The sequence below is a fragment of the Phocoena sinus genome, chromosome 17 (genome assembly GCF_008692025.1).
Source record: "Phocoena sinus isolate mPhoSin1 chromosome 17, mPhoSin1.pri, whole genome shotgun sequence".
Lineage (NCBI taxonomy): Eukaryota > Metazoa > Chordata > Mammalia > Artiodactyla > Phocoenidae > Phocoena > Phocoena sinus.
Window position 1 is genome coordinate 351,432 of NC_045779.1, and position 26,158 is coordinate 377,589.

Genomic DNA, 26,158 nt, shown 5'->3' on the forward strand with positions numbered 1-26,158 from the left:
ATATTTGTCCTTCTGTTTGTGACTTACTTCACTTAGTATGTTGATTTCTAGGTCCATCCACGTTGCTGCAAATGGCATTATTTCATTCTTTTCTATGGCTGAGTAGTATTCCATTGTATATGTGCACCACAGCTTCTTTATCCACTCCTCCATCGATGGACATTTAAGTTGCTTCCGTGTCTTGGCTATTGTAAATTGTGCTGCTGTGAACATTGGGATGCATGTGTCTTTTCGAATTAGAGTTTTCTCCAGGTATATCAGAGGCATCGTAATTTAATGAACAGTCTCCTTCCTGTTCTCGTGCAGTCAGGTTCCAAGGTCTGTCTGTGTGCCCCTGACTTCACCGTCCTGAATGGTGGTTCCTTGGCGTTTGGCCTGGTGTCTGTGGAGCAGGTCTGCCTGTGAGCAGCTCACTGACCAGGCATCTCTTCTTTTTCCAGGATGACAGAGCTTTTCAGTTTGATTGACACCATGTGGCCTCCAGTGGCGCCTCTGAAAGCACCAGGCCATGGGCCAGCCTTCGAGGTAAGCCCAGCATTGCAGCGTCCCCCAACCCCACACCCCCCCATCGCACTTGCTCTGTGGCCACCAGGCGCTGAGCCAGTGCCAGCCCACAGTGCACATCCCCAAGAAGCCCAGGTCCAGAGGGTAGGAGCCGGTACAGAGATCCAGACCCACTCGCCTCGCTCACAGGCTGCGGCCTGGCTGCCTTCCACACGGTGCCGCACGCATGCCTCCTGAGGTTACCTTACGCGACACCTCTCGACCCCCATCGTCAAGGGCCACTGTGAACTGAGGGTCTCAGCCTCGCACCGAACAAGAAGCAGGTGGCTTCCCCGCCACCTTCCTGTCAGTAGTAGAACCAACACTTAGTCACCAATTAGAGCAAAAACTCAGTAAACAAAACCATGGATATCGGTTCAGCCGCCAGCTCAGCCAGGGGTTTCCCTTTCCTTCCTCATCACATTGCTTATGGCAGCCAGTTGCTCACAGGTAGCAAAATCGAGCGATGAAAATGTGCCCCTACTCCCCACCCCGAGCCCTGTCCAGCAGGCTGGCAGCGCCTGCTTTGGGCTTTAGTCCCCAAGCTGAGAACTGGGGCTGCCGTGCTTGTGTGGTAGCTAACTATCTAGCACAGGCCGAGACAGTGGCTCTGTCCTGTGCTAGACCAGCAGCCTAGTGGTCAGGAATGCCATTTCTAGATTACTTCCGGGGAAGAAGTTTCTAAATGGTGTCTTCAGTGTACTCTGAAGAATAAACTTCTAAAATGAAGTCTTGAATTGGTAATAAACTCAAAAGCACAGATGTTCTTATGCTTGTTTCCGGAGAGAAACAACATAACCCGTCTCTTACAGAGCCTTCCAGAGAAACAGCCTGCATCTGTGAATAAAGAGGTCTTTATTAAAGAGTAGGTTTATATTAATAGTGTATTTGAGTCTTTTAACAATACATTCGCCTTCATTTTAAACAGGAAAAAACTCATCTGCCTCCTCCTAGCTTCTGTTACATCCTCACTGCTCATCCAAACCTGGGACAAATTGATGCAATTGAAGAAGACTCTATTTCGAAGCTTTACCAGCCTCCGATTCCCCGCTCCTTAAGAGAAATTCTCCAGGTGGCGTCTTTGTTTGTACCCTGGTCTCAGTTACTTTGCTGTGTCCGTGAGCTTGGGGAGACATTCCTCTCTGTTTTCAATACCTTTCCAGACTGATGGCCCCTGTACCCGTTGCAGTTTCTATGCCAGAGTGATTTACCAAAGACCACAGGTAATCCATCTCTCTTTTCTCAAATCGTGTTGTGAAACTGCTGCAGTGCCAAAAGAGAAAAACACTGCTGAACTTGAGCTGTGTGCACTCTGCTGACACGGTGGTCAGTCCATTCCTTGTGCAGGTGGGGCTGCCGCCCCTGGTGAAGCGCTGGGCGTGCAGCCGCCAGGGGGAACCCGCCCGGCTCTCAGACCGGGCATGTCGGCCCCTTTCTGACACAGGCAGGCTGTAGAAAGGAAGGAGCAGCTGAAGCCTCCTTTCCGGGGTGAAAGTAGGAGTCTCAGGATGGAGCTCAGCCATTTCTAAGGTCTCTTTCTTCCACAGTCGAGAGGAGCCTGTGGTCGCTGGGAGGCCTCAGGCAGCTCTCTGGGGCAGCACCCAAGTCAGAGGGCCGAGGCCAGGGGAGGGGTGCTCTCGGCCCACGAGTGCGCACCCTCAGTCCTGCAGGAGCCTCCACTGGACCTTAACTCAGAGCTGGACGGCCGCGTGTCACAGCCACTCCCTGTTCGCTTGTAGGCACTTGAGAGAGAATCAGCACTGTCCCGGAACTTTCTCTAACTTCCTGTGTGTAATCACCCTCTCAACCACGTGAGCACTCTCCCCCACCCAAGTCACAGCTCCTGACCGTGCCGCCACCTCCTCCACCCGGTCGTGTGAGCCGCCATGCCATGTGGGATCCGCAGCCTTCCTACAGGGGCCTTCCCAGCCAAACCCTTGTCCCCATTTGCATCTACTGGATCCTAATGGCAGAGTGGCATTATGTCCTAATCACCTCCCGAAGGCCCCATCTCCCATTACCATAACATCACGTTGGAGTTTAGGACTCCAACATATGAACTGGTGGGGCGGGGAGAGGCAGAGGAGGGGGACATAAACATTCAGTTCGTAACTATTCCTAACCCTTGGGAAGCTTGTATCTAGCAGGAGAGAAGAGTGTGTGTGCTGACGGTAAGGCAGTGTGATGATATGTGAACACGTGGCATTGGGAGGAAGGGCATGGCTTCTTCCTGGTGGGTCAGAGGGCAAGCAGAGTGGAGCCAGGGACGGGCAGGTCTCCCCCCGCAAAGGAGCCCTTAAACCAGCTGCAAGGTGGGAGCTCACAGGGCTCAGCCGTGTCCTGAGGGCTGCTGACCAAGACACACAAAGGCTATTGCATGTTTTGAAATACTTATTGAAATGATACCGGAAATTGTTAGTGTTAATACTAATCATCTAAGATTATTGCTTTTAAAAAATAATTTTGGCTCTAAGAAAAGCTTTTAAGTTAACAGCCTGACTGTGTCTTTGAATTATAGGGAAACAGTTCGCTTCTGGAGCCAAGGGAGCTGTGGCTGGTGGTGACCGATGTTACTCTGCAAACACAGGACGAGGGCTCGGGTCTCCCCAAAACCATGCCTGTGCGTGTGGCCCCCTCATGCGTGCTGGGCCAGGAAGTCCGGGACACGCTCTCTGAGGCCACCTCCAAGAGCTTCTTCTTCAGGGATGCTCTCCGAGACCAGGGTATGCTTTCCTCTTACTGACGGCTCTGATGTGGTGACTGAGAGATGCCAGAAAATGGCTTTGTGGATTCTTGATGCCTCTGTCTTGCTCTGGAAATGCAGGCCCCATCCCGAAGTCCACTGCGGACAAGACCCCTGTGATGGCCACATGGACAGAACCAGAACCCCCTGCATGCAGTGCCGGCACAGCAGCAGGAGATGCCAGTGGTCACTCAAGGGTGGTCTGTTGGGGTCACACTTTACAGGTGCAGAAGCCACCTGAAGCCACTGCCTGGCGCATCACTTTTGAAAACAAATGAAAAGCTAGAACATTTAAACACGTGCTTTCGTCCCTCAGTATCCACCCCTCTGTGGACACCAAGACCTGCAGGTGCTCAGGTCCCTTCTGTAAAATGGTGGTATCTGCATATGAGCTGCACACATCCTCCCTTTTTTTTTTAAAAATAAATTTATTTATTTATTTTTGGCTGTGGGTCTTCGTTGCTGTGCATGGGCTTTCTCTAGTTGCGGCGAGCGGGGGCCACTCTTTGTTGCCGTGAGTGGGCTTCTCATTGCGGTGGCTTCTCTTGTTGTGGAACACGGGCTTTAGTAGTTGTGGCACATGGGCTCAGTAGTTGCAGCACACGGGCTCTAGAGTGCAGGCTCAGTAGTTGTGACCCACGGGCTTAGTTGCTGTGCGGCTTGTGGGATCTTCCCGGCCCAGGGCTCGAACCCGTGTCCCCTGCATTGGCAGGCAGATTCTTAACCACTGCGCCACCAGGGAAGCCCTCCTCCCACACTTTAAATCTTCTCCAGATCACTTACGATACCTAATACGATGTCAGTGCTGTGTAAATACTTGCCGGTGTGCAGCAAATTCAGATTTTGCTTTCTGGAACTTTTTTTCCAAATATTTTCCATCCGCCGTTGTTTGAATCTGTGCTAGTTTGAATCTGCAGATGCAGAACCTGCAGATGCAGAGACCTAACTGTATGCTTAGATTAGTCAGTACTTTCTTCCAGGAATCAAAGTAGGATCCTGCCTAGACTATATATTTTTCAGTGTATATAACTTGCATGACACAGGATTTGCCTTTATGAATGGAATTTGAACGCAGTGTTTGTGTGCTCTTACAGCTTAGTGCACAAGGCTTTGGGCTTCCTTTCTGCACGGTGCCGTGTCTCTGGACACACAGGGGCCGCACAGTGGTGCCCTTGGCTCCCCCAGCCCCCCCAGCTCCCAGGTGGCTGGCAGAGGACACATCTCTATTGTCAGGAGAACTCACTTGTTTCAAACCTCAGAGCTGCAATAATCTGAAGTGTCTCTGTTGGCAGGTCAGCTTGTTTGTGTTGGACGAACTGTCCTCCTGCTTCCAAAGCCCCACCTGGGTGTGGCCTCTGGTGCCTGGGAGCTGACGAGCCCTGTGAGGCTGGATGAGCTGGATTCTGTCACTCGGGTCAACTCCATTTGCAGCGTCCAAGGTGGGTAGTCGATTTAGATGGAAGAGGTATTTGTATTTCCTTAAGTATCACACTTACCTTATATTCATTTGCTCATTTGTTCATCGAGTATTTGTTGCGTGCCTGACATTGGATGCGTGACAAAGACGCGACCAGAGACAGGACGGCAGCCTTCCGTGCTCCGAGTGCCTGTCGCCAGGACCTCACCTGTAGGAGGCACAGACAGGAGCCCTGAGCCGAGATGGCAGGGGAGGGGGGGCTGGTCAGGTGCAGGGTGGGGGCAGGAGGAGAGCAGGGCTTACAAAGGCTGCTGACAGGGCAGGTGGATAAGCGCCAGAATCTGGGAAGAGGCTGCAGGGGCATCTGGAGGGGCCGGAGGGGCTGCGGCCTCAGGTAGCACCCAGGGTGGGGGGCGAAACAGGGCAAGGAAGTAGACCTGCAGGTGGATTAGTCAGGAGGGAAACTGACAGGTAGGGTAACAAATTCAGTACAGGGGAGCGAGACGTGGACGGAGGGCAGGAATGTCTGTGAAAGCAATTTGCTGAACTAATTTCCAAAAAGTACAGAAATTCCAAAAGTAACATTGAGGGCCTGTCTCTTCCACCCTTGGACCACTAGATGCCTGAACCCCACTGTGGTTTTTATGAACAGCAAAAGCTGTGATGCCACTGATGCTTGAACCCACAGTCCCTGCGTGCTTGTGAGGTTGAGCACGTGTTCATCGTGTTGAGGCCGTTTGGATTTTCCCTTCTTTGCGTCTCCTTTTCCCGTTAGTACCGAAACATAACTGCTACAGCCTGGTGGTCCTGAAGAAGTCAGGCTCTGTCACCTGTGTCCGGGTCCCCACTTTCTCATCTCTGCAACAGGGATAACAGGACTGACCCCAAAGCCTTGCTGAGGAGTAAATGAGCTGGTGGTGAAGGCGGACATTCAGTGCTCCGTGCTCCGGGCGGCAGGCTGCGGGCGGCAGGCTGCAGGCGGCTGGCTGGGGGCTGGAGGCAGTGACGGCAGGGGTGGGGCGCCAGGGCCCTCAGGATTGCTCTGGCAGAGTTGGTCAAGGCCTTCCAGACAGGAGAGGGCACGTGGAGAACGCCGGGCAGCCGTGAGAGCTTCGTGTGCTGGCGGAGCGGGGCTGTCGTGGGCAGGCTGGCCCTGTGCTGTTCTGCCGTCCCCGGCCGTGTTAACGAGGTGGGATGGTCAGATTTTTGTCTTAAATGAAGCGATTCTTTCAGCACCACGGATGGATCGACTGTGGTGCAAAGCCGGGGCTGGCTGTTGGCAGGAAGATGATTGCGCTGCTGTTTGGAGGAGCACGGGGGAGGGTGGCCGCGAGGCTGGAGGCCGAGAGGGCCAAACTCGAGCAGTCTCAGGCAGCCTGTCCACAGCCTGTGGTTTCCAGCTGGCCGCCGAGAGGCTCCCATCCCCTCACCTCTCTCAGAGCGGGGTCGCTCCCGGGCGCAGAGCAGGGAAGGATGAGGAAGCAGCCCCCAAGTGACAGTCCCCACCCCTCCCACTTTGCCTTTAGGAGACCGCAGGCATCGCCACCACCCAAAGCACCATTTTATGAGAAAGTGCACCTGAAGAGCTGGCTTCCTGAGGAGGGTTTGGAACCTGACCCACTCTTACCTGCAGCCAGGGAGTAAGAAGCACAGAGGTGCAAGCAGAGGAGAATGTGTAGACACTTGTAGGGACAGAGAGAAGACCCGAGTTTTCTGAAGACCCTAATATTTTTTGTTTTTGTTTTTTTGTTTTTTGAGGTTTTTTTTGCGGTACGTGGGCCTCTCACCGTCGTGGCCTCTCCCGTTGCGGAGCACAGGCTCCGGACGCGCAGGCTCAGCGGCCATGGCTCACGGGCCCAGCCGCTCCGCGGCATGTGGGATCTTCCCGGACCGGGGCACGAAGCCGTGTCCCCTGCATCGGCAGGCGGACTCTCAGCCACTGCGCCGCCAGGGCAGCCCCTAATATTTTTAAAAAATAATAATTTACAGTGAGATTTACAGAAGACAAACTGAACCATTTTGAAGTGAGAAGCTCAGTGGCAGTCCACTTATAGGGTTGTGCAGCCACCTCCTATTTTACATTTTGGCTTTTGTCATCTGAGTGGCTTTGAAGACAAAGTGGCAGTCTGGTTTTCAATCACAGTGTCATTGAGATGAAACTCACCCTTTTAAAGTGTACAGCTCGCTGTTCCTAGTGTGTTCACACAGTTGCGCAAGCACACCCACTGACTAGCCCCAGGGAGGAACCCGTGTCTGTCCGCAGTCATGCCCCGTCCCCGCCCAGCCCCTGGCTTCTGCTTCCCTACCTTCAGTCTCATGGACACTCACGCACATGAATCCTGCACTGTGCGCTCCTTGGCTTCTGGCTGCTTGCACTCAGCAGAACATTTTCGAGGCATTTCTCAGGCTGCATTCCTTTCTGTGGCTGAATATTCCATTGTATGGGTAGACCCTGTTTTGTTTAAACATTCATCAGTTGATGCACATTTTTTTTGATACTGTGATTCATGCTGCTGTGGATATTCATGTAAGGCCTTTGGGTGGACATGTATTTTCCGCTCTTTGGGTGTATTCCTGTTGTTTCAGATGGTGTTCATGTGGGCCATGATCGTAAGTAGAGAGCAGCAGCAGAACCAGGAGGAAGCTGTGCTCCCTCCAGAGAAGGTAACCCTTCCGAGGGACAGAACTGAGGCTGAGATTGGGCCCTCCCGGCGCAGACAGCATGATCACAGGGCAGTGTCGGGAAGCGTGGCCCACGGTGAGAGATCCAGTGTGCACTGTGGCCTCTCTGGAGAAGGGCAGTGTCGATGGAGGGTCTCTGGCCAGCAGCACCCGTGGAGCGACACCTGGGCAGTGGAGGGAGAGCTGGGCCAGCAAAGTCCTCCTCGTGCCCCCAGAGCAGAGCTCTGCGACAGGTCGCATCCCCTGTGCTTCATGTCCTCACCAGCATTTGGTGTTCGCAGGGCTTTAGATTGTCAGCCATTCTGACAGGTGTGTGATGGTGCCTCATTGCTATTTTAGTTTGCGTTTCCCTGACCACGTGGGACATGGAGCGACTTTTCACGTGCTCATTTCCATGTGTATATCTTCTGTGGTGAGGTGTCTGTGAAGCGCTTTGGTCCATTTTTTATTCAGGTTGTTCATTTTCTTATTGAGTTTTAAGAGTTTTTTCATGTGTTTTGGATAACGGCCCTTTGTCAGATAGGTCTTTTGCAAATATTTTTTCCTGTCCTTGGCTTGTCTCTTCATTTTCTTAACAGCGTCTGTAGACCAGTTTTAATTTTAATGAAGTCCAACATCAACTTGTTTTTTTCATGAATTGTGTTTTTGGTGAATCTAAACACTTGTTATCTGATCCAAGGTCACCCAGATTTTCTCCTGTTTTCTTCTAGGAGTTGTATAGTTTTGCATTTTACACTTAAGTCTATGATCCATTTTCAGTTAAATTTTGTGAAAGGTATAAGGTCTTTCTGGATTCATTTTTTTCCCATGTGTTTTGTCAGTTGTTCTGTCACTGTTGAAAAGGCTGTCCTTTCTCTATTGAAATGTCAAAGATCAGTCGACTATATTTATGTGGGTCTATTTCTAGGCTCTCTATTCTGTTGCACTGACTTACTTGTTCTCTCACTGCTACAGCACTGTCCTGATTACGGCAGCGCTGGTGTGTGTAGTCCTCCAGCGTGTTCTTCATTATTGTCTTGGCTATTCTAGGTCTTTGTCTCTTCCACATAAACTTTAAAATCGGTTTGTTGGGGGCTTCCCTGGTGGCGCAGTGGTTGAGAGTCCGCCTGCCGATGCAGGGGACACGGGTTCGTGCCCCGGTTTGGGAGGATCCCGCATGCTGCGGAGCGGCTGGGCCCGTGAGCCATGGCCGCTGAGCCTGCGCGTCGGGAGCCTGTGCTCCGCAGCGGAAGAGGCCACAGCAGTGAGAGGCCCGCGTACCGCCAAAAAAAAAAAAAAAAAAATCGGTTTGTTGGTATCCACAGAATAACTTGCTGGGATTTTGACTGGGATTGTGTTGAATCTGTAGAGCAACTTAGAAAAAATGTACATCTTAACACTGTTGAGTCTTCCTGTACGTAAACATGGAATATCTCACCGTTGATTTCTTTCAGCAGAGTTTTATACTTTTCCTCATATAGATCTTGTACATATTTTGCTACACTTATACCTAAGTATTTCATTTATTTTAGCTAATGTAAATGGTGTTGTGTGTTTTTAATTTCAAATTCCCTCGTTTATTGTTAGTATATAGGAAAGCAATTGACTTTTGTATTTTAACCTTGTATCCTACAACCTAGCTACAAACATGTTTGTGGTTCTAGATTTTTTTGTTGTTGATTCTTTGGGATATTCTACAGAGAAAACTGTCATCTGTGGACAGGAGAGTGTTTTTCTTCATTCCCGACCTGTATACATTTTATTTCCTGTTCTGGCCTCTGGCATAAACTGGGACTCCCAGCACCAGGTTGCATAGAAGCAGTGAGAGGGGACTTCCTTGCCCTGTTGCTCCTCTTAAGGAGAAAGCATCAACTTTCTTTCTCACCATTAGGTAATGATGTTAGCTGTAGGGGGTTTGTTTGTTTGTTGTCTTTTCTGCTAAAGATAATCTCTTTATTCCACACATTGAAGGAAAAGAACCCTGCTCTTCTCCTACTGCTCTCTTCCTTCCCCTGCAGTTGGTTCTGCGTGTTGCTAAGGTCAGTACTGTCCTGTAGCTGTAAAGCCTTGCACTTTGTCTACAGGTTGATCCTCAAAGATGAAAATCAACACATGGTATTTTGGGACTTCCCTTGGTGGTCTGGTGGTTAAGACTTCGCCTTCCAGTGCAAGGGGTGTGGGTTCAATCCCTGGTTGGGGAGCTAAGATCCCACATGCCTCACTGCCAAAAAAACAAAACGTAAATCAGAAGCAATATTGTAACAAATTAAATAATGACTTTAAAAATGGTCCACATGAAAAAAACCTTTAAAAATGGTATTTTCATTATTATGATTATATAAATACTTTTAGCTGAACTAGTCTATACACTCTAGTTCCTTTCTTCTATGGTTTTTTTCATGGAGCTTTACGTTGACTTTTATTTTCCTAGCACTGCCTGCCCTACACCCTAATTTTCTCCCAAATTCTCAAAAAACGGTGACAAATCTTTGGAGTCATCCTTTTCCTTTGTAATCTCCCTCCTGGAGCCTTCTGTCCCTCTGAACCAATCTTGACTAGTTGCTCTGTTGTCAGCTATTGTCCTGGGCCTCCCTTCTATTTATCATTTAGGTTCGATTCATTCTTTCCTAAATCACATAACTTCTTTATTGGTTTATTCTGTCTGTAGGTTTTTTGTAAATTTCTTTACCAAGTTGTGGAAACCCCCTCTAGGCTACTGAGAGTTTTTATCATGAACGGGTGTTGGATTTTGTCCAGCACTTTTTCTGCATCTATTGATATATGATCATATGATTTTTCTTTAGTCTGTTGATATGATAAATTACAGTAATTGATTTTTTAAATACTGAACCAGCCTTATAAACCTGTAATAAATCCCATTTTGTCATGGTATAATCCTTTTTTTATATAGTTGGATTAGATTGCTAATATCTTGTTAAGGGCTTTTGTAACTATGTTCATGAGAGATATTGGTCTGTAGTTTTCCTTTCATGTAATGTCTTTATCTGGATTTGGTACTAGGTGAATGCTGTCCTCAGAGGACGAGTTAGGAAATATTCCTTCTGCTACTATCTTCATGGAAGAAATTATAGAGTATGGGTATAATTCCTTTCTTAAACGTTTGATAGAATTTATCAGTGATCCCATCTGGGCCTGGTGCTTTCTGTTTTGGAAGGTTATGAATTATTGATTCAATTGCTTTAATATAGGCTTACCTTGTTTTATTGAGCTTGGTAGATCCTGCATTTTGCACAAATCGAAGTTTTGTGGCATCCCTGTGTCAAGCAAGTCTTTCAGTGCTATTTTTCAACGGCATTTTGCTCACTTTGTGTCTTGGTGTCACGTTCTGGTAATTTGTGCAATATTTCAGATTTTTCCATTATGACTACGTTTGCTGTGGCGATCTGTGGTCAGTGATGTTTGATGCTACTGTTACAAAAACATCATGACTTGCTGAAGGCTCAGCTGATGGTCAGCATAGTTTAGCAATTAAGTATTCTTTAATTAAGTGGGTTTTTTAAGACCTAATGTATTTTTTGCACACTTAATAGACTACAGTATAGTGTAGACATAACTTTTATATGCACTGGGAACCTCCCAAATTCATGTGACTCGTTTATGGCAGTATTCGCTTTATTGTGGTGAGTGGTCTGGATCCGAGCCCACGGTATCTCTGAGGTGTGCCCGTAGGTCTCGGCCTATTCAGATCACTAGTTTCTTCTTGTGGGAGTTTTTGCAGATTGTGTCTTTCAAGGAATTGGTCCATTTCACTTAAGTTATTGAATTTGGGTGCATAGAGTTATTTCTGACATTCCTTTATTATCCTTTTAATTATTCCTTTATGGTCCTTTTATTACTGATCCCATGGGATCAGTAATGATGGCCCCTCTTTCATTTCTGATATAAATAATTTGTTTCTTCTCTCTTTTATCCTTGGTTATCCTAGCTAGAAGTTTATTAATTTTTATTGACCTTTTCAAAGAACCAACTTTTGGGTTTCTTGATTTTTTTCCTACTGATTTCCTGTTTTCAATGTCACTGATTTCTGCTCTAATTTTTGTTATTGCTTATGTTCTCCCTACTTTGTGTTTTAGTTTGCTTATCTTTTTCTTGTTTCTTAAGATGAAAGCTTAGACTGTCTATTTTAGATGTTTTCAAATATTTACATTTAGTGCTGTAAACTTCTCTAAGCACTGCTTTTGCTGCATCCCACACATTTTGATGTGTTTTTGTTTTCATTTAGTTCGAGGTACTTTTAGATTTCTCTTGAGATTTTTTCTTTGGCCCAGACCCGCGTGTTATTTAGAAGTGCACTGTTTAATCTCCAAACGTTTGGGGTTCCTTTCTGTTACTGATTCTGTTTAATTCCGTCGTGGCTTAGGAGCATAGTTAGTATGATTTTTATACCTTTAAATGTGTTAAGGTGTGTTTTGTGGCCCAGGATGTAGTCTGTCTGGATGAATGTCCCATGAGAGCTTGAGAGGAAGGCGTGTCCTTCTCTTGTCGGATGGAGGCATCTGTAAACATCAGTCAGAACTGGGGAAGGTGCTACTCAGTTCAACTATGTCTTTATGATTTTCTGCCTGTGGATCTGTCGGTCACTGGTAAGGGGACTTGAGGTCTCCAAACACAATATATAAAATACAGCCGTGGGCTTCCCTGGTGGCGCAGTGGTTGAGAGTCCGCCTGCCGATGCAGGGGACGCGGGTTCGTGCCCCGGTCCGGGAGGATCCCACACGCCGCAGAGCGGCTGGGCCTGTGAGCCATGGCCGCTGAGCCTGCGTGTCGGAGCCTGTGCACCGCAGTGGGAGAGGACACAACGGTGAGAGGCCCATGTACCGCAAAAAAAAACAATAAAATACAGCCATGGGTCTCTTTCTCTCCTCGCAGTTCTGTCAGTTGGCTTCACGTGGTTTTAGCAGCCTGTTGTTAGGCAGACACACATTAAGGACAGATACGTCTCCTGGGAGAACAGACCCCTTTCCCATGAGGTAACGCCCCTCTCGATCCCTGATGCCTTTCCTTGCTCCGAAGTCGGCTGTGTCTGAAATTAATGTAGCTCCAGTTTTCTCTTATTAGCATAAGCATAATATACCTTTTTCTATCCCTTTGCTTTTCATCTCTGTGTGTCTTTGTGTTTGAAGCAGATTTCTTGTAGACACTGTAGAGATGGCTCACATTTTTTGTCCGCTCTTAAGAGTCTGTTTCTTATATTTAGACCATTCACATTTAAAGTGAATATTTATATCATTGGGTTAAGATCTATCATACGTATATTTGTTTTCTGTTCCTTGCTCTTGTTTCTTTTTTTGTTTTCCATTTTCTTCCTGCCTTTTCTCTTTTTTTTCTCCCCCTTGGCTGCACCAGGTGGGATCTTAGTTCCCCGACCAGGGATCAAACCCAGGCCCTCGGCAGTGGAAGTGCCAGGTCCTAACCACTGGATGCCAGGGAAGTCCCTGCCATTTCTCATCTTAATTGAGCATTCTATGTGATTCCATTTTCTCCTCTCAGTATGTCAATTATACTTCTAGAAAAAATTTTTAGTAGTTGCCCTAGAGTTTGCAGTGTACACTTAGAACCAGTCAAATCCACTTTCAGATAACACTGCCTGCTTCAGGGTGTAGCCACATTACCAATCTCTCCCTCAGTCCCTTATAACAGCTGTCATTCACTTCACTTACAAGGCATAACACTGAACCCATCATTGTTAGAGATCAGTTTAGAACCACAAAGGTTAAAAATTTTACTTTACCCCCATTTATTCCTTTTCCAGTGCCCTTCTTTTCCTTTATGTAGGTCCAGTTTCTGACCTGTATCATTTCATTACCTTCATTACCATTTTAACGTTGAGCACTCTGTGGGTCTCTCTGAAGCTGTCCTGCAGGCGTGCAGGTGGGTCAGATGGATGTGTACAGACTGTTATCACAGTGCAGCCAGGTCCTCCGAGAAGGCCCAGCTAACTAGGGATTAAGAGAAGATGAAGCCCAGCTGCAAAAACCAGGGATTGGCCCAGCCTCCCACACAGGAGCCCCCAGCCAAGGCAGAGGCCATGCAGGAACCAGCTCCCAGATGGACACAGGGACGGGATCCCCTGCCCTCCAGCCAGCCGTGGGCTGGCCCAGACTGGATTCCATCAAATCCAGGATAGCCCCTCAGCCGTGCTGTGCTCTGCCCTGCCCAGCCTGCCCCAGGAGGGGCTCTCAGTTGGCCTCAGGGTCTCCCTCGGCCGCCTGGACCTGGCAGGACAGCAAGCGTGTTCCCTGAGCAGAGCTGGGATGGATGCAGGGAGTGGCCTGTGCGTCAGTCACTCGCTGAGAACCCGCAGCACCTGCCAGGAAGACGTCTCCAGGAGGTGACGGCGCCCACGGCCTCCCTGCCCGAAAGGCGGCTCCAGAGCCGCGGGGACTTCCTTCCAGTCTCTTTTTGGGGACAGCTTTGCAGTTGGTTTTATCTTCCTTGCCCCACTTGACACTTTGTATCTGCCGCTTGCTGGTGGGTGGTGATCTTCCCTGCACTGTGCAGGGGGTGCGGTCACGCAGGGGGCAGAGTCCTGTCCTCAAACCGGGTGTCGCCCTTGACCTAGAAGAAGGTCCTGAGCCCCAACTTCTTTCAGCCAGAAAGAAGGGCGGGGACAGTGTGGCAGAGAGCTGGCCACCCACGAAGGATGGGCCGGAGTGCTTCCCATAGGACCCTCAGGAAGGACCTTTCACAAAGTCGTTTTCATAAACATGGGATACACCTTCCCAAGCCTAATTACAAGAGGTTTCTGTAAATGAGACAAAGAATGTAAAGGCTTTTAACAGCAAACTGCAGCAATTTGCCAGATTTCTCAAACCCTAACCACAGTTGTTGTTTTCCTTCTGATGCTTCTTTAAGTGAATGTCCTAGATACTAAAGGTTAATAGTACAACTCCCACCTGTCCCCTGGGTTGCCAGAAGGGATTGCCAGTGGTGTGGAGACCCCAGATGAAATGTATTTCCTCAGACTGTGCCTCCTTCCCTAATTGGAAGGAAATTGCTTAATCCCATGTAAGTGTAAATGCTGTTAACACCCAAAGATATTCTAGGGTAAAGGAAACTGTGGTTTGGAGCAGTCTTCTTTTTCTTAATTCATTTAGCAGACCTGCCAAGGACTGTGTGAGCCTCTGTGCTGACAGCCCCTGGGGTGGGAGCCCTCCCCGCAACCTGGACTCTTGACATTCATGAAGACACACCTTCGGCTGTATTATGAGCTCTTATTGGCTTAACTTTTCATTGCTTTGACTCAATCTTGATTAGATTTGCAAGAACAATGAAATTAGCTGGGCAGCCTTTTAAAAATCAAGCTGTATTTTCATTTTGCAAAAGCCATTCAAGGACGCATTGCATGAATGCACTTTGATAAATTGAGCCTACTTAGTTCTCATCATTCTGTTTTATCCTCTACAAATACATTTTCTCCTAATGTTTGTTCTAGTGGAGAATGAAATTCTTTGCTCCAAGAGTGTGAAGGATGACTCTTCTATCTTTCTGGAAACCTAGGTCACATCTTACTTTTTTTAAAATGTCTAATTTCACCACTTTCCAACAAGGATGGTCTGTGATTTGCAGTGAATCTTGATGGTATGTACAATGCTTCACATTCCAAGAAAATCAGACCAACTCAGTCCCCTGTTTAAAATTCCCTTCTGTCTCCTCATCCCTTCCAAGACCAAGTCTGGAATCCCCAGCGAGACCCTGGATGGTCCTGGCCTGCCAGCCTGCGGACTTCACAGCGGTCTCACCTGCCTCTTCTTTCTGCCTGTTTGGCCTCCAGCCCCACCTCAGGGTGAAGAGTGGGCCTGTGCCTCTCCCTACGTGCAGCCCCTCCTCGGGTCCATTCTTTCGGGAAGTCTTCCCTGACACTTAGGCCAGCCTAGAGGCCTCTCTTTTGCACCTCTGAGGGGTCTTTTCCATTTCTCAATTTAGCATTTATTTCATGGTTTTCTTTAATAAACTGATTTTTTTTAGAGCAGTTTTGGGTTCACAGCAAAACCGAGCAGAAGGTACAGAGCTTTTCCGCGTTCCCCAACCCCCATACACACACAGCCTCGCCCGCTGTCAGCATCCCCCCTGGATAGTTGATGACTGTGATCGACACGCCATCATCATCCAGAGTCCATAGTTTACAGCAGGGTTCACTCTTGGTGTTGTCATTTTATGGATTTAGACACTTCGGACATGTAGCCATCATTACAGCATCATACAGAACAGTTTCCCTGGCCTAAAACCCTCTGCGCTCCACCTCCTCAGCCCTCTCTCCCGCTTAATACCCGGAAACCACTGATCTTTTCACCATCTGTACAGCTTTGCTTTTTCCAGTGTGTCCTACAGTTGGAATCATACAGTGTGTAGCCTTTTGAGCTTGGCTTTTTTCACTTAGTAATACACATTTAAGGTCCCTTCATGTCTTTTCGTGGCTTGAGAACTCATTTTTTTAAAAATCATTGAATAACATTCCACTTTCTAGATAAACCAGAGCTTATGTATCCATCCAGCTACTGAAGGACATCTTGGTTGCTTCCGTGTTTGGTAATCCTGAATAAAGCTGCTGTAAACATCCACGTGCCGGTGCTGATGTGGACACACGTTTTCAGCTCCTCTGTGTAGATACCAAGGAGCGAGATTGTTTGATTGTATGGTAAGACTGTGTTTAATTTTGTAAGAAGTTGCCAAACTGTTCCAGAGTGGCTGCACCATTTGCGTCCCCACCAGCACTGATGAGAGTTCCTGTTGCTCCACATCCTCACCAGCATTCGGTGCTGTCAGTGTGTGGGCTGTGGCCGTTCTCGTAGGTGTGCCGCGGTGTCTCGTTGCTGTGTTCATCTGCATTTCCCTCAAGACGTGATGCTGAACATCTTTTCACATGCTTTTCTGCTGTCTCTGTATCCTCTCCGGTGAGGTGTCTGTTCAAGTCTTTGGCCCAATTTTTAATCAGGTTATTCTGATTCTTATTGTTGAGGTTTTTTGTTGTTGTTGTTTTTTGGGGGGGTGGGGTGGGGCTGTGCTACACGGCATATGGGATCTTAGTTTCCCAACCAGGGCTCGAACCCGTGCTCCCTGTATTGGAAAGAGGATTCTTAACCACTGGACCACCAGGGAAGTCCCTTTACTGTTGAGTTTTAAAAGTTCTAATATACTTTGGATGGCAGTCCTTGATCAGAGTGTCTTCTGCAGATATTTTCTCCCATATTTCATGATCTTTTTACTTGTTATTTGTTTATCTGCTTTTCCAGCCTGACTGGCGTCCATGAAAGTGTAGATTGTGGCATCTACCCTATGTTCAAAGTGCTATGTGTGTATCCCACACTAAAGAGCATTGTACGTATTTGTTTGTTGAATAAATAAACCACAAACGTTGGAGTAAAAAAGAAATGAGGGAACCAGAGAAATCACATAAGAAGAGATACTGACAAACCAATAAGCATATTTCTCTTTCCGTACCGAAGAAGCGGAGCCTAAGCTGTGGAGCTTCAGCCTTACCGTCCGGCAGGCAGTGCTGCCTGTGAGCGCCAGTGCAGTGGGCGGGCGTGGGCGGCAGGGGTCGGAGGTTCTGTGGGAAGCGCCTCTGAAAGGGGTTCCGCCATCTCTGTGCTCACGTGCTTGGACGCAGTAACCCCACTCCATGAGCGCATCCTAAGAGAAGGGTCCAGCACGGAAGGAGCCAGGTAGACAAATGCCCACCGCCTCGGGCCAGGGCAGTTTGGAGGCCTGGTGTCCAGTCAGGAGAGTGGCCGAGAGAACCGGGACCTAAGGGGACAGCCATGCAGCAGCCTAAGGGCAGGACGAGACGGAGCAGGGATGGGGTGCTCGTCACGGCCTCAGAACATGCACGTTGGAAAAAGGCAAAAACGAAAATACTTGGTTAGTAATATGCCTGAGCTTTAAAACCTGCTCTTTGTTGTAATTTTGTGCCATGAATGGAAATTATAAAAAGCTTAGGAACATTTATATAAACTCACAAATGAGAAGCAAACCTGGGGCACCTCATGTTACCGTCTGTGACCTGAGGGGCAAAGAGAAGTTGGGGGACAGAGCCGCCTCTGAGCCCGGGTCTGCTTCCCTGGGTCTAGGCGCTGTGGTCGCCGTGGACGAGAGCACCGCCTGCTCGTGGCCTGCGTGTGACCTGTGTGGTGGTGAGAGACTGGAACGGAGGCCGGAAGACAGGTAGGGGCAGCGGCAGCAGCAGCCCGGGACCCCACTGCCTTGTGCCTCGGGCCAGGGGCCGGGCCCAGGGCACACGGAGGAGGCCGGGCGCCGTGTTTTCTCTCCTCACGACTGGGGTTCTGCGGTTCCCCGAGGCTCTTCCTGTCTTAAAAGAGGGAAGAGCCAGGTTTCCTCAGCTTCTTTGTTATCAGGCGGGAGAAAAAGAACTCGGGGCTAACACGAATGTGAGACACACTTGGTGACGGCACAGCCGACCTCTGCAAGCAGACATCCCTGCCCAGCCTTACCGCCCCCCACCCCGGGGCCCGTCCTTGGCGCCAGTCCTCCGCGCCCCCCGCCCCCCCCCACCCCATGACTGTCGGAGGCACGTGCACAGGGCGTGTCATCACGTTCCTGCTTCTTGACGCCTCACAGGTGGTGGCCTGGACAGGCCTTCCTTGGAAGCAGGAAGGAGCAGAGACACTGGTGGTGGGAGCAGGTTTGCCGTCCGGCCCTTCCCCTTGTTGGCTGCTTGGCTGCTCCGGTTCCAGGAGCCGGGTTTCTGAGCCCCCTCCCCCCCCCCCCCCCCCCCCCCCCCGCTAACACGGCAGACGGACACTCACTCACGTGCAGGAAATGTCTGTGTGTCTGCCTGCCGCCAGGCTCCCACGCTCTGTGCCTTCTTGTTTCCAAAAACAGGGGCGCCTTCTCCTGTGGGGACTGCTCCCGCGTGGTCACCTCTCCCCTCCTCAGAAGGCACCTGCAGGTCTTCCTGGACTGCCCCTCACGACCCCAGTGCACAGTGAGGGTCAAGGTAGGAACCGGTGGGAGCTCGTGCATCCGCGTCCACCTACTGTGCGCCCCCTTCACCCGCGGCTGGGCCAGGGCTGCATCTCCTGCTCTTTTCCTGGGAAAGGGGGCAGGGCTCCCCTGAGGGGCCGCAGCCCTCCCCTGACTGACTTAAGGCTCTGCGACGGAAGCTGGTGGCTTAGAGTCACACGTCAGGTCTCGGTGGGGGATCGTTCCGGGTGAGCGGGGTTGGGGTCCTGACCCTACCCGTGACTGTTCTTGCAGCTGCTGCAGCGCAGTGTCTCTTCGCTCCTGAGGTTTGCCACCTGCGAGGACGGGGTAAGTTGGGGCACCCAGCCCAGGCGCGTGTCCTTACTCTCCTCCCCCGTGTCCCTTGGCTGCAAGGGCCCTCCACGTGCCACGTGCGAGCTGAGAGTCCGGACTCTCCCGAGACTCGGCTAGGCCTTCTGCTCCCTCTTCTGACTCACGCCCGAGTCCGCTAACAAGATCCTTTCCCTTTTGGAATCGAGGTTATTTTCTGATCGGCCTTGCAGTAGACATACGAATCTGTCCCCCAGCTTTGCTTATGGTAAGTCGGTCTTGAGGTTTCAGGTTAACCCTCCTGCCATGGTTTCACGTTAATAGGACAATGACCTGAGATGCACGTTTTTCTAAATTGCTGGGTCTCTAGTCTGAGTGCCTGGAAACTTGACTTTCACTTCTCAGATCTGCCCTGTTACTGTGGTGAGCTTTGTAAAGAGGTGTGAGTGAGGTGTGCTCCTCAAAGAAAGCACCACCTGAGCACACATACCTTACCTTTGGTCCTCATAAACAAGAGAGGTCTGTCCTTGTCAGAGCCATTTGAAAGCCCTGCAAGTGGCCTGTGGAATCGCTGAGCCCTGGAGAGAGTGCTGTGTCTGTGCCCTGCTGGGATCCACATCCAGGTGGCAGATATGGGTCAGCTCGTGAGACTGCTGTGAAAGGGGAGGCTCACACTTGCAGAACTTTCTGATGGGTTCCCGAAGCGAAATGCCAGCTCTTATGCCAGCCCGAATTTGGAGTCTCCCAGGCTGCTCTCCCGGCCACTTGCCAGGCCTGTCCCAGCCTGTCCTGGGCTTGGGGTGTCGGGGGAGAAGCAGCCCTTAACACTCTTTCATGTGCACCGGATGTCAGAGTTTGGAGTAAATTGGAATGTGGACAGATCTGTGCACAGAACCTTTAAGGATCCCTGGTCTGACTGTGGTTCCAGCTCTGATTCCTGGCCTCGCGCATCTCTTGAGAGCAACTCGGTGACCCCCGCAGCGCAAACCTTTGTACGGGGGGCTGCTGCGCGGTGGGGATTGATGTTTGAACCCTGCTGTAGGAGGGCTTGTAGACACATGTGCCTGACTGTGTGACAGTCCGTGTGACAGTAAGCGTGTGTGATGCCCGGGCACCGTGCTGCCCGCTGTCCCCGTGCTGCCTCACCTCCTCCCCAGCATCCCCGTGGGCGCAGCCCATGCTGCCCGGGAGGCGTCGGGGTAGGCCCGCGGTATGCTCCCTGCCGGATTCAGAGACACTGCAGAGCGGGGCCATCGCTCTGCTCACCACCCGCAGGGTAGGGCCCGCAGGGGCCTTGTGTGTGTTGCGCTCTCGTGGAGTCCTGCATTTCACGGGTGGCGAGGCCGCGGTTCCTGGGACTGCGGGTGCTTAGGTGAGGCCGATGGAGTGGGTTCCAAGGTGGGGCTGCAAACAGGCACTAAAGCCGGCAGATCTGGGTCATCGGAGAACACGTTCCTCTGGAGGATGCTGGGGGAGTGCTGCTTAAGGAGAACAGAGCAAAACGAACCCAGCAGAGCGCATGGCTGAACGCCTGGGGACAGCGCCCAGAGCACCTGCCGGCCCTGCGGTTACTCAGGCGCCTGCCTCCCCTGGGCCCCCGGCTCCCAGGAGGGTGGCCCTCAGCCACCTGCTCCATCCAGGGACCTGGCAGGAACCTGCGTTCACGTGTCGCTTCGGGTGGAGGCAGGCTGTGCCTCCCCCACAGTAAACTCCCGCTGCTCCTAGAGACACGAGAGGCAGGCGTGCGGCCCAGTTGGCGAGCGCCTCGGTGACCCTGCGTGGCTGCTCTGCTGTCAGAGGCGAGGCCGGTAGGACTGGGGGGCGCCGAGCTCCTAACCCCCCACTACCGCCCCCCGGTCTATGCCCGGTGGATTCTCAGGCTTTACGCTGACCTGGAGGGAAGCGGACACCTTCCTTCCTACCTGTAGGAGACCTCCCCGGGGCATCGGCCACGAGGCTCATCTGGATTCTGTCGGTTTTCAGGGTGAGAAGGTACATTCGCCAAAATCCAGAGAATCAGATGAGGACTTTACACGAGAACCGCGGCTCCACTCCCGGAACAAAATGTGCCGCTTCCGGGCCGGCACACACACGCGCCTTTAAAATAGAGGCACATTTTACACATGCGCGTTCGTATGACTGGCACGTGAGTTTACTGGTGTGATTGTTTTAACTTCTCCGTCTTAACTTCCCCCAAATATAATGTATAGTGTAATGTCCATTTATAAACGAGACAGTTATTATCGAAAACTGTAGCTGCCAACCCTGACACTTTAAAAAGAGGGTTTCTGCGGACTTTTCTTCCAACGCCAAGGCCCGTGCTCGTACCCAGCCGCCGGGGCCCACACCCACGCGCAGGTGCAGCCCTCAGAGCCGACACAGCGCATCCAGCATCACGGCGTCCTCCCGGCCCTGGGTGGGGACTGCCCTCCCCGGTGTCACTGTCGCCTTCCTGCTGTCGTGGGCTCCATAGAAGCCCTGGGAGTGACCTTGACGTCTTGGCCGCGGGAGGCCTCCCCACTGTCCAGTCGCATCCTCTCCTTCCCTCTCTCTGCCTGCCTGGACCGGCGACTCTCAACCCTGCTTCACCTGGCGTGCCACCAGGAAAGCCGCAGCTCCCTGCGAGCCACGGTGGGGAGGCCGTGCCTGTCTCGTAGGCGGGAAGACAGCCACGGCGGTGAGCTGGCTTTAGGGCAGCGTCCACATCCCAGACCGATCTGGACACTTACTGCTTCAGAATGAGCCGTCTCAACAAGGCTCGGTGCTTCTACACCGACTCTGCACACAGACCTGCAGTCTGGACGAGGCTCCATGGGGCAGCAGCTGGTGCCCCAAAGCTGGGCTGGTGTCCCAGGAGGCCCTTCAGTCCCCGGCTGGCTGCTGTGCTCCTGTCGGCTGGGACCTTCCCGGGCTCTGGCCAGACATCCACACGGCCTGGACGCCCTCACAGCATGTGACTGGGTCCCGAGCCGGGCAGAAGATGGGCCCCGGTCCTGACAGAGCCTGGGACACACTCAGCGCCCCTCCCCTCCCACTCTGTTCACGAGAAGCCAGTTGGCCTCCCAGCCTGGACCCAGGGGGAGGGCAGCGAGGTGCCTGTCAAGGAGCTACAGACGTGCCAGCTTTGGCCATGTAGTCTGACACCCGCCCGCCCCCGCCGAGTCCCCTCTGCCAAGACACTAATGGTGGAGGGGCGAGTTAGCAGTGAGCTCAGTCGCCACAGACGCCCGTCAAGTGTCTGGCACAGAGGAGGGCTGAGAGGTACTCCTGATGTTACTCTGCAAGTGGCAGCAAAGGAGTTTCCGAAAGAACACGTGACCTTCTAGGGCTTCAGTCTCCAAAGACCAATAAACCTCTGTTTTCAGCCCCACCCCCAAAAGAAACTGTTCTGAGGTGTGATCCACGGAGACCAGGAGGGCACAGCACACCTTCCCAGCCTGCTCACCTGGGGCCCCTGCCGCCCGTGGTTCTACATTCCCATGTAGAGATGAAACTTGCCCACAGTTCACCAGTTCCCTAAGACAATTCATCCAACAATGTGAAGGAAAGGCTTTCTGTGGCATAGGAAGAGGTGTTCAGCTCAGTGCAACTCTGGGAGAAATGGGATCCTGTTAACGAGGGAAGTTTGGGGCAAAGGAAGTCCTTTGACCAGAAGTGTTGCTCAAGTGGGGAAGTGGGATGCAGCAGCAGGCGTGATGTGTGCCTCCTGCTGGGATGCAGGGCATGGCCCTTCCCATGTGTTTCCCCCCCCCAGTTTCTCCTAGGACGGCCAGCTGGGAGATGCACATCCTTGCACCCACTAACAAACATCGATCACAGATACTTTTAACGTTCTTGTGTAAAAACTAGCTCGGGGGCTTCCCTGGTGGCACAGTGGTTGGGAATCCGCCTGCCGATGCGGGGGACACGGGTTCGTGCCCCGGTCCGGGAAGATCCCATGTGCCGCGGAGCGGCTGGGCCCGTGAGCCATGGCCGCTGAGCCTGCGCGTCCGGAGCCTGTGCTCCGCAACGGGAGAGGCCACAACAGTGAGAGGCCCGCGTACCGCCAAAAAAAAAAAAAAAAAAAAAAATCGGCTACCAGAAAAAAGCACTTCCTTCCTTTGCTTTTGCTGCAGCCTGTTCTCTCTTCTGGAGAGGGTTGGAGAGGGGTTATGGGCCGGGGAAGGGCCTAATGCTCTGTCTTTGGTGTCCTGAGCCGATGGGAACAGCAGGCCCAGGGCTGTTTGCTTTAACCAGCCTGCCTCTTATCCCTGCAGAGTTACGAGGTGAGGAGTGTCCTTGGAAAGGAGGTGGGGCCGATAACCTGTTTCGTCCGGTCCATCACCACCCGCCCAGCGGCCAGCTGCGTGGGATTGGAGGAGGTGGAACTCCTGAGCGAGGGGGGAGCCTCTTCAGCACACCGGTGGCAGCCGCAGGATCCGTGAACTTTACAAAGTGGCTGCCAGTGGTGGTGGTTCGGTAGTTATTTGTTAACTCTAGGCAGAGTGAATGTACTTTATGATCTTGAAGTGGAACTTCGATTGGGGCCAATGTTAGTAAAGTGGCTTTGTAAACTGTAAATCAAAGTACTTCTTTCTGCGATGATATATATTTTTATTGCCTTTCTGCACATTTAGGAACACGATAGAGCTTAAATAAGCTTGAGGTTTTCATTTTGTATTTACCTTAGACAATAATATAGTAGAAAAAGTTATTTTGTTCTGTAATTCTCAAGTGTTCAAATTTTACAATGATTCAATGTGTTTTTCTTATATTTCTTTTAACATTTCCCCAAAGAATTAGCCTGCCGCGTGTAAACCTTTGTCCTCTATCGTCATATTACTGCTCTGCAGTGTCCAGCCTAAGCGTTCTGCAGCTCAGTATTTTTTGGAAAATGTTCTGGGGAACTATGTCAGAGGTAAAACTTTCCCATAAAGTAGAGATAAAGTGACTGGCCTGATGGTAGCTCCTTACGGAGAGACTGACAGGTCTGGTTAGTCCTGCCGGGCACTGCGCCAGGACTACGCTGCCGCAGGAGAGCTGGGGAATCGCTCTCCTTGTTGGCAGAGATCTGAGTTAAAACTAAAACCACGGATTAATCTGGACACTGTAAAGATTTCGCGTTTCCTCCCTTATGACAGTGTAATAATGACAGGCCACGGTTAACTAATTACATAATATAGACGTAGCAGCCAAGACCAAGGGAGGCTGCCTAGTACCCACTCTCATGGGGGAAAGGCAACGGCTTTATTTATTCGTCCAGATTCAGCTTTGAAGCATTACCAGTACCGGGAAGGTAGCCGATTTTAAGTAGCTTTGTGACCGTCCTTTCCATCTCCTATATGACTTCTGTACTTTATGCACTTTGAAAATCTACTTGAAGCTGTCTACAGGACTAAGGGAAGCGAAAGCAAATCCCAGGAAAGCCAGAATGAGTGGGACTGGTTTTCGGATAACCTGAGCCTTCCTCTCCTTGCCCCCGACTCGAGGTGGGACCCGCTCGGGCCGGTTTCCGACACGTTCCCGGGGCACCTTCCACCCGAGCGGGTCTCGCTCGGCAAGTTAACCGGCACGTCCGCAGGTGGAGTTTGGCCTGTTGGAGAAGCAAAGCGACGGTCCTTCCAGGAACCCGGCCCCGGGGCGCACACCAGCCAGACGCGCCCTCGCGCCCTCCCCGGCCAGTCCGGAGGGCCGCGAGCGCAGGAATCAAGGTGGGTCTAACACGCCTTTATTCTTACAAATACTGTAAAAATCAGTATAAAAAAGTGAGCATGCTCAGTCCTTTCCTCGTATCTACAGTACAAAGGTTTGTCCGAAAGTCTCTTTAACGAATGTACCTTAGCTGCCTCCTCGGGCGTAGGATGCAGAGAAGCTGCCGTCACAGTAACTTAGGGTCCACGCGGCAGCTGTCCGAGTCCCGGCCCCGCCCGGGGGTCCGGCCCGGCGGTTCCAGGCACTGCGGCCGCAGCCCGCACGCCCCCCGCGTCACCGCGCGTCCGCCGCCCCCGCGCAGGGCAAAAAGGGCGCGCCGGGCAGCTGCTTGAAGAAGCGCCGCAGGCCGGCCAGGTCCCGCGTGAGCTGCTCCACGCGCTGCTGTAGCTTCTCGTTCTCGGCCGAAAGCTCCACCAGCTTCTGCTGCATCTCCTGGTTGCGCCGCTTAGCCTTGTCGCGGCTCTTGCGCACGGCGATGTTGTTGCGCTCCCGCCGCTGCCGGTACTCGGGGCTGCCGCGGTCCGGGCCCCGCTTGCCCGCTGCCTTGTCGCGCGCCGCCCCAGGAGCTGGGGGCGCGGGGCTGCGGCGCGGCGGCTCGGGCGACGCGGGCGGAGTGGGCTGCGCGGCGGCCGCCAGGCTCACCACCGTCTGCGCGCACGCGGCCACCTGCGCGGGCAGCAGCGAGCCGGGCGCGTCGCCGTCGCCCCAGTCGGGCTCGCGCTTGAGCGGTCGCGGCGCGGGGCCGGGGCCCGCGGGGCGCGCGGGGCCCCCGGGCAGCAGCTCCAGGGTGCCCGCCTTGTGGTTGCTGTTGAAGAGGTCGGCGAAGAGCTCATCGTGGCACAGCTCCAGGGTGGGCACGGCGGCCATGGAGTCGATGTAGGCGCTGAAGTCGATAGCGCTCTCGTCGTCGTACATGGCGGGCGCGGCCGGCTCGGCTCCGCGACCCAGCTTCCCCGCGCGGCCGGGCTCGTAGAAGGCGGCGGGCTCCGCAGTCCAGGGCGCGCCGCGCGCCGGGCCGTCCAGGCTGAAGAGCGCGGCGCTCATGGCGGCGTCGGGCCGACGGCGAGCGCGGTCCCCGGGCGGCCCGGGCGCCGCCTTTTCTAGCCGGACTGACGCGCACGCCCCGCCCCGGCCGCGGACCGCGGGACCCCCGCCCGCGCGCCTCCCCCGTGCTTCCTGCCCGCCGGCCCGGCCCGCGCAGCGCTGCCGGGAACGACCCTCCCTCGGCCGCGCCTCCTCCTTCCTGCTGGTGGGTCGGGGCCTCTGCGCCCGCGGAGTCGGGGCGGAACCAGAACGGGGCCCGGGCCAGCGCGCGGACTAGGGCCCGGGGGCGCTCCCCCGCGGCTTCAGGGAATTAGGGTCTCGCGGCTTCCGGATGGCGGGGTTGGAGACGCTGCCCCGCGGGGTTCCGCCGGGTCCGTGGGGCGCTCTCCAACCCCGCGCGCCTAGGGCCGGGGGAAGCCGGGAACCACGAGCGCGCAAGAGCTCCGCGCCCCCGGAAAGCCCACGAACTGCCGGGTGCTCCACACTCAGAGCCCCGGGAGCCCCGCGCCCCCGAGGCTGCTTCCAGGGACACTAGAGCAGTGCCATCTTGCGGTGGTGTCTTACTTCAGTCCTGTCTTTAGTTCTAGGCTCTTTTTTTTTTTTATGCTGTTCAGTATTCCAAAAAGAAGTGCCTTTGGATCCAAAGCAGTGGGGTAGGTCCCCTTTAGGAGAAAAATAAGGTTTACACTAGCAGCTCTGACAAGGTGTTAGCTTGCTAGCTCTTCACACTGTAAGATGCAGGTAGACTGAACTGGCTTTGTTGGTTAACGTTTCCTACAATTTGG

General features: G+C 52.3%; 2 protein-coding genes across 11 annotated transcripts in view; one reads left to right on the top strand and one right to left on the bottom strand.

Moving 5' to 3' along the window:
- Window positions 1–24,085, top strand: part of SPIDR (scaffold protein involved in DNA repair) — a 344,503-nt gene extending 320,418 nt beyond the window's left edge. For 6 of the 10 annotated variants that reach the window (XM_032609379.1, XM_032609381.1, XM_032609385.1 and 3 more), the window contains 9 exons: window positions 441–525; window positions 1,472–1,615; window positions 1,707–1,766; window positions 3,062–3,266; window positions 4,579–4,725; window positions 17,456–17,549; window positions 18,228–18,342; window positions 18,603–18,656; window positions 22,895–24,085. In XM_032609379.1, the coding sequence (XP_032465270.1) occupies window positions 441–525; window positions 1,472–1,615; window positions 1,707–1,766; window positions 3,062–3,266; window positions 4,579–4,725; window positions 17,456–17,549; window positions 18,228–18,342; window positions 18,603–18,656; window positions 22,895–23,062 (1,072 nt within the window). In that variant the 3' untranslated portion in view covers window positions 23,063–24,085. Of the gene's footprint in view, window positions 1–440; window positions 526–1,471; window positions 1,616–1,706; window positions 1,767–3,061; window positions 3,267–3,367; window positions 3,734–4,578; window positions 4,726–17,455; window positions 17,550–18,227; window positions 18,343–18,602; window positions 18,657–18,847 lie in introns of those variants that run through there. The other 4 variants (XM_032609383.1, XM_032609382.1, XM_032609380.1 and 1 more) reach the window with 4 other exon arrangements.
- On the bottom strand, window positions 23,816–25,424 carry CEBPD (CCAAT enhancer binding protein delta). The gene has a single exon (XM_032609389.1). It carries the CDS (start codon window positions 25,371–25,373, stop codon window positions 24,603–24,605), a length of 771 nt encoding a protein of 256 aa, XP_032465280.1. The 5' UTR covers window positions 25,374–25,424; the 3' UTR covers window positions 23,816–24,602.
- Window positions 25,425–26,158: the final 734 nt, after the last annotated feature.

What these genes read in the sequence shown, in the direction of transcription:
- CEBPD (XM_032609389.1), bottom strand. Translation starts at nt 25,373, where the DNA reads ATGAGCGCCGCGCTCTTCAGCCTGGACGGCCCGGCGCGCGGCGCGCCC.